The sequence below is a fragment of the Rattus norvegicus genome, chromosome 1, assembly GCF_036323735.1.
Source record: "Rattus norvegicus strain BN/NHsdMcwi chromosome 1, GRCr8, whole genome shotgun sequence".
In the NCBI taxonomy this organism is placed as follows: Eukaryota; Metazoa; Chordata; class Mammalia; order Rodentia; family Muridae; genus Rattus; species Rattus norvegicus.
The window spans coordinates 167,922,351-167,934,050 of record NC_086019.1 but is presented as its reverse complement, the minus strand read 5'-3'; the positions used below and the strand labels follow the sequence as shown (position 1 = coordinate 167,934,050).

At 39.1% G+C, this 11,700-nt stretch overlaps 2 protein-coding genes across 2 annotated transcripts; one reads left to right on the top strand and one right to left on the bottom strand.

Moving 5' to 3' along the window:
- The first annotated feature begins 477 nt into the window (after nt 1–477).
- Nucleotides 478–1,422, top strand: Or51a10 (olfactory receptor family 51 subfamily A member 10). The gene has a single exon (NM_001000164.1). It carries the CDS (start codon nt 478–480, stop codon nt 1,420–1,422), a length of 945 nt encoding a protein of 314 aa, NP_001000164.1.
- A 6,131-nt stretch (nt 1,423–7,553) lies between these two features.
- Nucleotides 7,554–8,492, bottom strand: Or51i2 (olfactory receptor family 51 subfamily I member 2). The gene has a single exon (NM_001000163.1). It carries the CDS (start codon nt 8,490–8,492, stop codon nt 7,554–7,556), a length of 939 nt encoding a protein of 312 aa, NP_001000163.1.
- Nucleotides 8,493–11,700: the final 3,208 nt, after the last annotated feature.

The window sequence follows — 11,700 nt, the reverse complement described above, 5'->3', positions numbered from 1 at the left end:
GTTATTGAACTCTGGTGAATAAGCAAGGGGCTCAAGCAACAAGCAGGAGGTGAGATACTGGGATGATATTTGAGTTCAGGAAAAAGAAAAGACAACTTGGAATCTAGTCGAATGGTGTCATAATGGGCATAGGAGAGAATAGATCAGCCTTAATGTATTAAGAACTGACTTCATTGAGCACTTACTTACGAGTATGTCTAAAAATCAGGGGAAGAAAGGCCAGATTATACAAATGTAAACTACTGTAAATAAGGTGGCACAAGAATAAAGGACAATGTTTAAAAAAATGTCTCTGGAGATGGGAAAGGGAAAGGGTTTATTTATTTAGTTCTAGATCTTTCCATGGCATTTGGTGTAAGAATATAAGCATTATTTCCCTCCTATCTTGAGACCCTTCCTGGCTCCACTCTTCACTTTTCCATGACCCTTTCTTACTTCACTCTCATGCATGTCCCTCACAGCTCCTTGGCAACCCTAATGAGGAGCTTCCACACTAATACCTCAAGCACCTCAAGCTTCATACTAACGGGCTTCCCAGAGATGGAGAGTCTGGAGCACTGGCTGGCTGCCCTCCTGTTGCTGCTGTATGTTATCTCCATCGTAGGCAATGCCCTGATTCTTTTCATCATAAAGGAGGAACAGAGTTTACACCAGCCAATGTACTACTTCCTGTCCCTTCTATCTGTCAATGACCTGGGAGTGTCCTTTTCTACATTGCCTACAGTGCTTGCTTCTATGTGTTTTCATATCCCAGAGACTGCCTTCGATGCCTGCCTGGCCCAGATGTTCTTCATACACTTTTTCTCCTGGACAGAGTCTGGGATTCTACTGGCCATGAGTTTTGACCGGTACGTAGCCATCTGTAATCCTTTGCATTATTCCTCAGTGCTTACTGATGCCCGTGTGGCCCACATGGGTATGTCCATCATCATCCGCAGTTTCTGCATGGTCTTCCCACTTCCTTTCCTACTGAAGAGGCTACCCTTCTGTAAGGCCAATGTTCTGACCCATTCCTACTGCTTACACCCAGACCTGATACGCTTACCGTGTGGAGATACCACTATCAACAGCATGTATGGGCTCTTCATTGTCATCTCTGCTTTTGGTGTCGATTCAGTGCTCATCCTCCTCTCCTATGTGCTCATTCTGCGCTCTGTGCTGGCCATTGCCTCCAGAGAAGAAAGGCTTAAGACACTAAACACGTGCGTGTCGCATATCTCTGCTGTGCTCATCTTCTATGTGCCCATGATTAGTGTGTCAATGGTCCACAGATTTGTAAAGCATGCTCCAGAGTATGTGCACAAGTTCACATCCCTGGTCTATCTCTTCGTTCCTCCAATGCTCAATCCTATTATCTATTCTATCAAGACAAAGGAGATTCGTAGGAGGCTGCACAAGATGTTATTAGGCACCAAGTTCTGATCAATGATATGTTTTCTGAAAAACTACACAGCTTAGAAATTTTAGTTATTTTTGATATTTTAGTGTATCAAGATGGTTTGTAGAGCACACACACACACACACACACATATTAGATATGGTCATACATTTCAAAGTATGTGTTACATGTAAGATACAGCCTAGACACAATCTGCAACTCAAAACATCATGCAACTAATTAGGTCATAGTTTGCTGCAAATTAATTCTCTCCAAACCAACAAAAAAGGCCCTTTAATTAGATCTTGTCTGTTCCCAATATGCCAGGTAACATCTATGTTTTCAAGTAATAAAAACACATCTATATATACATATAGACATGTGTGTATATATAATCTAATAAAAGAATAATGAGTTTAGATATCTTTAAACTTCAGACTTTCAAGTTATACAATAGTTATTTGACCATGGTGCCAGGTACTGCCATCACTCAGGCACTGCTAAAGGAAAGAGTAAATGTCTCCCAAGAAGATAATAAGCATGTTGAGTGGGAGATGAAATGATATTAGTGACTAGCGGAGGGGGGAAATTCCCTTTACCAGTTGCGGCAGTGTGACCTATAGTATACAGGAATATGGGTTCGTGTTCCTGCAATGAATAGTATTGCCTAAAGAGTACCCTTCAAGCCACAACAGAGACAGAGACCAAGAGATGAGACATGATGGGGAAGTTATAGAATCACAGCCATGAAGAGACAGAAACTTTCTGAGATCCATAAATGTGAATCATATTGATATGGGAAAGTACTCTACCTTTACTGAGCATGGAAACTATGTTATTTATATTAATAAATGTGTATTTTGCTTTGTTACTGCTTAGTAAACATGGACCCAATCCATAAATAATGGATGTGTAATTTTTCTTTCTGAGATAATGTATTTGTTCCCACTAGCAAAGTATTTTATATAGGGCATTAACTTCTAAATCAATTAAGAACCCATTAGTAATATTTTTATTGGCTGAGAAGATTCATTATTTTGGAAAAAATCTTTTCTGAAAATAAATAAAATAACATTATCTAATTTGTACCTGCTTTGTTTCCAACAACTTTTCTTTATAGTCAGAAACAGTTATTTATTTTATGTATTTGTAAAAAATTTATAGATATTTGGATTTTTAAGTGCTAGGTTGCATTTCTTCCTTTTACTCTTTTTTTCTTTTAAAATTTATTTATTTATTTATTTATTTCATGCATATGAGTGCACTGTAGCTGTCTTCAGAACCACCATATTGTTCCTGGGAATTGAACTCAGGACCTCTGGAAGAGCAATCAGTTCTCTAAACCACTGAATCATCACTACAGCCTGAGTTGTATTTCTTAAGCATAATCACAAATTTCTCTTCCTGCTGAATAATTGTATGAAATATTTCCAATATTTCTACTACCTGTCCCCCTCTTATACAAAGGCTTTGTATACGTATGCTTAACAGGAATTTGTTTGAGTTTTAGAATTATTTTACATACTTTTCTCATTAAAAAAAAACTGATGTTGTGTTGTGCACAGTATAGCAAAAGGTATTTGACCACCTGTTAAGCCATAGCTTGGTCATATTTATGGAAAAATTCATCTCATTTAACAATAACAGTAGGAATTGGATATCAGGTCCATAAAGAAATGGACATGTATTTCAGTATCAGAGTACTAGATCAGCATGCATCTGGTCCTCGGTTCAATCCCCAGAACCCAGAAATCTTGTTTCCCCAGTTTGTATTTATTTACCTTTACTATATGGTCTTGTGGTGTTCAGTTTTTGTTATGTCTTTAAACAATTTATGTGGACATTTACTTCACCAGTAACACCATTCCACTGCACTACACTTAATCATAATGAAAGACAAACACCACAATTGAAGAATGTGACCTGGTTATAGACCTCTAATTACTCTAGGTTATAAAGGATGGATAAAAGGCATATATAGAAGTCCTGAGATTGTTCTTCACATTGAAGAATTTTGGAGGTCTAAATGAATTTCAATGCAATAGCAAATCTTAAGTGCATATAATTATACATGCACAGATGAAGTCAATAAATTAAACACTCATTTAGTGGATAATTAATTTCCTGTATTTTATTACATATATCTGATGAACTAATCCCTCATTTATAATAGAAGAAATGTATCTTTTATTTACTAAATATAAAGAAGATGTACAAGTAGCAACAGATAAATTCCTTCCTAGCTGAGAGTCACAAAGGTCTCATGAGTCTTCACCATGATTTAGAAACATGTCTAGTTGGTAATGGAGCAGTGGTTTCCCCCTTCTCTTGTTCTTCCCTCACATATTACATCCCACCCAACAGTGTCTCCCCCTCATTTTCTCATATCTACCTCCCCTCCAAAAAGATCAGGCTTCTCGGGGACGTTAACCAAACGTTGCATAATAAGCTACAATAAGACCAGGCACATTATATCATACTAAGGCTGGAGAAGGCAACCTAGTAAGAAAGAAATTGTCTCACAGGTAGGCAAACGTGTCAGCGACAGAACTTGTTCCCAGTGTGTTAGGATTGTCACAAGCACACCAAGCTACTCGGCCATAACACATACACAGAGGAATTAGGTCAGACCCCTGCAGGCTCCCTGATCTCTGTGAGTCCTTGTAAGTTCCACTCAGTTGACTCTGTGGACCATGGTGTGTCCCTGATCACTCCGGTTACTCTGATCCTTCCTTCCCTTCCCTGAGCTCTACCTAGTGTTTGGCTATGCTACTCCCACGCTCCCATCACTTTCTAGATGAAGTCTTTCTGGTCTGTTTGATGATGATTCCACTAGGTTCCACTCCCAGAACACTCTGATGGCAGGACAAGCTATAGTTGGTTTTGTGGCTAGCTTGATGTCCCAATCCCTCCATTTGAGGCCTTGCCTAGTTACAGAAGATGGTCAGTTCAGGCCCTGTGTCTCCCATTATGAGGAGTCTCTGCTAAGGTTACTCTTGTAGATTTCATGGAGTCTCCATTGTACTAGTTTCTACCTTGCTCCAAAATATCCTCCTGCCCATTCTAGTCATTTCTCAGAGTGTTTTCTCCCTCCCTCCACTCCACTTGATTCCTCCTGTTTCCAACCCACGCACCCCGCCGAGTTTACCCACAATAACTACTCTATTTGCACTTCTCAAGGTGATTCTTTTTCCCCCTCGTATGCCTTCCTTATTACTTAGCTTCTCTGGGTAGGTGGATTATAGCATGGTTGTCTTTTACTTTATAGATAATAACCTCTTATGAGTAAGTACATGCCATGTTTGTCTTTCTGGGTGTAGGTCACCTCACAAAGGATAATCACTTCTAGTTCCATCCATTTGCCTGCAAATGTCATGATGACATTGCTTTTAACATCTGAGTAATACTTCATTGTGTAAACCTAGCACATTTTCCTTAGCCAAGTGAATCCTCACCTGATGAGGAAATGCCCTTGAGGATAGATAACCTATCTTGGAAGTTGAACTCATTGTGCCCTGCTTTGTGTATTTTATAAATACACTGGGACGGTGAAGACCATTTCCAGTCTAGCAGAACTGCCTCTGTGGCTGAGAAGTTGTGGTCTGAGAAGAGCTGATCAGATTTCAAATCATTTCATTGATTTTGCTTCATGGTACATAGAAAATTAAGCTGCTGCCTAGGCACTCCCAGGGGCATGGGAGTTATTTTCTTCACGGGGACTATTTCAGAAGAATCTCTCCTTGAGTTCCTATGGAACTTCCTACAATGTGACTGGCAGGTTTCTTGTGTTCTATATTAGATTTTATTTGTCGTAGATAGCTCATGAGTTTCTTTAACATAATGTTTTTATTGAATGTTTTGAAATTCCACATAATGTACCCCAATCATGTTCTCTTCTCCATCCTCTCAGGTTCACCCCTTACCCTTGTGGCCTCCCAGAAAATAAAAGATGAAGAAACCTCAATTCTTATTTGTGATGCCCATATACTCATCAGAGCACAGTCAAATTCATAGTGTCATCTCCTTAAAGATAGCGGAGTCCTTAACTACAAGGCAAGAGATAATGTCTTCTGTGCTATTGCAGTTGTTCCTCTGAGCTTCTATCCTTCTCCGTTCAATCCTTGCCATGAGAATGGGCCATGCATCAAGGATATGGCAGGGATACATGTATGACTTTCCATATCTGCACATACATTCTGTAAACTGTGAACTATTTATAGTTTATCTTAGTTTGAATGCTGTCCAATATTTCATTTTCTTAAATTATATCTAGGCCTAGGGGAACTTAAAATAAGAAGTAAAGGGATTATCTTTTAAATATTTTTTCTGGGACTAAACTAGATATTTTGTTATTTCAATATGAACAGCTGTTGAGTTCAGAACAACAACAATAAAACACAGTGATGGTTGGCTTAGGTCTGCTTAGGTTAGAGTTGCCGCCGTGGCTACCTCTGTTATAGCAATCACTGCATGAGCAGCCACAAGAGTCAAAAACAAGAAAACTCCAGCCTTTCCCCTGTGTTTCTGAAAAGCATTAGAACTTGTCTTTTATGGAGGAGAAAGAAAGGGAGAAAGTGAACAGAGTATGCCATTAAAATTATTATTTGTATCCTAAAGCAAGGTAAGAGTTTTTATATGGCTAAGAAAAGTTATTTTTAAATGGACAGTTACATTTGACGGTAGATTGAACATCCCTATTTATCTTCTCTTTGAAATAATTTTGATATAATATGATTCAACCATTCTTTAAAAAGCAGACTTAGTAGGCCACTAAACAATATTTCTTACTGACCTCACGTGTGTATTTTGGGATCTGGCTCACAAATACTGACACAGTCACAAATACAACATTCACAAAAAACTTCCTCCTTTTTACTCAACATTAGTCTTTGACATTTACCCGGTAGAGCTGTATATACAAAGGAAAATGTTGTGTCAGTGGTGACCTCTGCCGCTCTGAGTCTCCAGCTCAGTTTTCCTGACAAGATAGATTCCATACTTAATTTTTTACCCTCACTTAATTGTTTTTTAATCTGGTAATAAGCAAAACCTTAGTCTGAGATCATCAAAATTAGGCTAAGGAACTTCCCAGTGTATGTTAGCACTCTGCCATCAAAGAAATGACACACTAAGAAAAAAAATCATTGTAAAAGGTCAGAAAGAATTACTTTTGAATTGTCTAATTGTAAATCATGAATGTTTTGTGTGGCATATTCCAGAATTTTTCTTTTTAGCTAACTAACAATCCTAGAACATAATTACTGACATCTCTTAGCATGGAATGGCATCAAAGAAATTTGTTATCCCAAGAAGGAAAAAGAAATGAGAATCCAGGCCTCTGGCACATCACCTACCCCATAGAAAGGTCTATCACAGACGACTATGATATTTAGATATCTGAGCTCTGTCCTTCTTGGAAAAAGATAAATGCTGTAGACAGAAAAGATGTCTATAGAAAGTTCTCAGAGTCAGCAGCTGCCAGTTTTCTGAGATCGTCTTTGTTCATTCAAGTAAGTTCTGAAAGTAAATCAGAGTTCATCTTCGAAGTTAAAGCAACCTGTGATCACTTGGAGCAGTAGTGTTGGAGAAAACCAGACAGCAGTGGTGATTTTATGAAATATCGATCGGACAATAAAATGGTTTTCATATAGACAATAAAATGGTATTCATACAGACATTACATTAGGCTAGAAAACAGACATGAATTAAATCTCAAATATCTACATGTTGTGCAATTCATTTTCTGTGCCTCATGTGATTAATATGAACATTAGGTTAGTCAGTGCATATAAAGTTTTTAGAATACAACACGGCACATTTGTCAACTCAGCAAAATTAATGGTCTCACTAGGAAAATTTGTTACTTTATAAAAACAATTCCTAGCTTAAATTAGCATAAGACATTACATAGCTACTTAGTTGTCTCCAACATTTACCTTTCTGTGGATGACACAGATTTTTTTATCTGAATGCCTATTGATTTATATCTCCTTATTTTATGTTTTAAGGTTTGTGCCTCCATTTTCCTCCTCTCATAGCTTTCCCTCTAATTACATATCCATTGTATACTTATGATATTGATAATGCTAATGCTGAAAACTAATCAGGGTGATGATGTCATCAATGAGAGTCCATAGGCACTGTAATCATCAGACCCTAAAAAAAGATGTGGAAGTCATAGTTTGATACGGTGAAACATACGGAATATGGCACGGCGGATGTCCTTTGTCTTGGCACTATAAATAAGAGGGTTAAGTACAGGAGGCACAAAAAGGTAGATATTGGACATAAGGACATGTATGTATCGTGGAGCATGCTTCCCAAAACGGTGGACTGTAGAGACCCCTATCATTGGCACATAAAATGCAAGTACAGCCAAGATATGTGACACACATGTGTTGAGAGCTTTAAGGCGTTCCTCATGAGAAGCAATGGCCATAACAGAACGCAGAATGAGCACATAGGAGAGGAAAATAAAAAGCAGGTCCATGCCAAAAGTAGACACAAGAACAAAGAGCCCATAGATACTGTTGATGGTGATGTCAGCACAGGCAAGCTTCATCATGTCTGGATGCAGGCAGTAGGAGTGGGAAAGAACATTGGATCTGCATATAGGTAGCCTCTTGATGAGGAAGGGCAGAGGGAAAAGGGTGATGAAGCTTCGAGCAGTCACAGCTAACCCCATCCCAGCAATGAATTCATTGGTGAGAACAGTGGCATAATGCAAGGGATCGCATATGGCCACATAGCGGTCAAAACTCATAGCCAGCAGTATCCCTGACTCCATCATCGAGAAAGAATGAATGAGAAACATCTGGACTAGACAGGCCTCAAAAGCAATGCTGCGTGCATCAAGGCAGAAGGTTCTGAGCACAGTGGGCAGTGTGGCCATGGACATGGCCACATCACTGAAAGACAACATGGACAGGAAGTAGTACATGGGAGCATGGAGGCTAGGCTCCACTCGCACAGCCTGCAGGATCACAGTGTTTGCCCCGAGGGCCACAGCATACATCACACAAAGGGGCACTGCCAGCCAGGGGTGGAGGCTCTCCAGACCAGGGATACCAGTCAGGAGAAAGGAGGCAGGGCGAGTGACATTGAAAAGCGCCATCACAGGAGGAACCCAGGATGTGTCTCGGGGTCAGATTTCTTGCTTGGAGAATTTTAAGATCTGTTCTCTGGAGGACGAGAAACTCAGAATTAACAGAGATAGTGAGGCAGTGTCTACAGTTAAAAGCTGGTGCACTCATGAAACCATTGGTTGGGAATAAAGCGGGCACACTGTTTTCTTCATATTTTACGGTCATCGGCTACAGACCTGGATCGTATTTCCCTGTTTCACGATGTAGAATGACACGTGTAAGAATCCAGAACTAGCCCTTAACCATGAGAAACAGGTTTCTACCATGTTATTCACATTTTCATAAATGTTATAAGTATCGTTCAGGAGAAATATGTAAACAGTAATTCTGAAGGTTCGTTGTTGCAGATGGGAAGCAGTTGTTGGAATCCCTAATAACTCTGGAAGTGCATAAATATTTCCTTGAAAACAGTTTAATTCAGATAGTCCATTAATTATGGAGACAATTCCCCCAGAGGGTTTTTTTTTTATTTTAGAGGTTTATGTATTTTATTTATATATGGGCTTTTCGTGCATTTGCTCTCATACCATGAACGAATTTACTGCTTTTCTTTTTTCTTTTCTTTTTATTTCCCCGGAGCTGAGGACCAAACCCAGGGCCTTGTGCTTGCTAGGCAAGCGCTCTGCTGCTGAGCTAAATCCCCAACCCCCCATGAATGACTTTAACCCCGGCAGCTCATGGTTGTGAGCGGCCATGTAGGTGCTGAGAACCAAATCAAGATCCTTGCAAAAGCAGCAAATGCTTTTATTTTATTTTTTACTGGATATTTTATGTATTTACATTTCAAATGTTATCCCATTGTTTTCCCTCTGGAACTCCCCTCTCCCATCCTCCTTCTCCTGCTTCTGTGAGAGTTCTCCCCCTCCCATCCATTCACTCCTACCTCATCACCCTGGCATTTCCCTACACTGGGGAAATCAGGCCTTTACAGAACCAAAGACCCCAAAGTTAGCATTTACCAGGGTGGGTACTTGGGAGCTAAAGGGAAGGGACAATAAGAAATTGAGGTGGTTGAGTATCAGTTTTCATTGGCACAGAATTAAACAAACAAACAAACAAACAAACAAACAAACAAACAACAAACCAAAATGGTTTTTGAAAAATCAAAATACGATACACCTGGTGTCAGGAGAAGACTGACTCTTCTGTATTGGGTAGAGCTTCAAAGCCTACCAACCACAGTGACACACTTCCTTCAAAAAGACCACACCTAATCCAATAAGGCCACACTTCCAAATAGTATCACACTTGGGCTAAGCATATTTTAACCACCACATCTTGGAAGGCAAATATTAACTTTTTATTTATATAAGGTATATAAGGTAAATATGCAGAGATGTAAATATAATTTATATAACTTGATATAATGCAGAGGAAAACAAAGCAATAATAAAAAGTAAGAAAAGTCCCCATATATTTGTGCAAAGACTTAAAGCAGATTCTATTTTGGAAAAATTATAAATTCTAAATATCCAATAAGTATACTAATTTTTAGAGTATAGGGTGGAATTGTGCCAAAAAGAAACCTCTACTCCTTCATATAGTCTCAAACACTCCCCAAATATCTGCTGTTCAAAAGACACATTCATGCTTTTGCACATTAGACTGAGCCCGACTCTCATACATCTCTAATGAAACAGCCACTCCCACTTTTTTGCTCACAATTTCAATCTTGTTACAAAATGTAGTCGTGAATTCCTCCTCCACTATAACATAGCAGTACACACATCACATCATCTTCTTGTTCTTAGTTTGCCTAATGTATGGACAGCATTTACATGTGCAAACACATGCATGAGTTTTGATACGTATATTCACATTTATAGCTACATGAATATAGGATATTTTCTCCCAGATGTTGTAATGTGCCTACTTACATGTTATACTATAGCCATCCCTCTGTGAGCAATTATACTGTATATTCTCTTATATTAGTGCTTTTGACTTGCTCATTATCTCAATGATGGAAAAGGATAGAGAATGCCAGAAGACTTCTCATATGGCTGATTTCTTTTTGGCTTTAAGGACACCTTCCTTTGGGAGAACTCCAGAAATTCATAGACTTATGTTCATTTGCTCCAAAATCTCAGAATGTTTATGTCACACATAAATTCAGTGTGATTTAAGAAGGGTCTTAGGCACGAGGTCAGTAGTGTTGAGGTGTGCCTAGTGCTCTGAAAGAAACGTACCATTCTCTTGTTTTCTTCTTTCTCCAATTTCCAAATAAATAGGGTCAGGATATGCTTTACAAGTTCCATCTAATGGGACAGGAGGAGGAGGAAGAGGAAGAGGAAGAAGAAGAGGAAGAGGAGGAGGAAGAGGAGGAGGAAGAGGAGGAGGAGGAGGAGGAGGAGGAGGAGGAGAACCAAGAAGCTCGGGTATTAATACCTAAGTCAGTGAGATAGTGTAAGGACATGTTCTTTAGGAAGCCTTTCTTAACTTTGGGGGATATTAAGAACTTCAGTGCACTATGGTTCCCAGCAAGTCAGTGGCCTCCCCACTGTGCTAACAATGATCACCTGTCTTCTGTTTTCAGTACTCAGCAACTATGTACCCTTGTCCCTTAAGGACTGAGTCTTTGAGACTCAGGACTGGTCACCCAGAATTGACTTTTGTGTTTTCCATCTAACTACTTCTATATTTAAGTTTTGTAGCCTAAGCTGTCCTTGAACTTGTGAGGCTTCTGTCTCAACCTCTAATCCTTTTGAGTGCTTAGACTAAAGGTGAGTGCAACTATGCCGAGTCTAATTCTTTGTAGAGCCACATCGAACAAAATTGGAAAACAAAGAAGAGACTTGAACTTTATAAAGGGAACAGAGAGAAGAAAGGCTAAGAGCGTAAATCTGTGTGAAGAGCAAGACCAAAGTCATTTCAACTCAAGTTTTTGAATTTTAGGAAGAAATCATGCCTGACAGATCCATGATTACACTTTTAACTGATGGTGCTGAGATTGTGAACTTCCTGGATTTCGGTGAATAAAGAAACATGGCTGTCTTGTGAAGGGACACCATAAATCCTTTTCAGCTTTAACAATATTATTTAGTTAGGTAATAAATATCTGTGAGGATTTGCATGGGTCTGAAAAGGAATGAGAAATATGCTGAACTGGTCTCTAAGGTTTGCTTACAGATTATAGATTTCATTCTGTAGCACAAATGAGAAGAGACTAGAAATGTC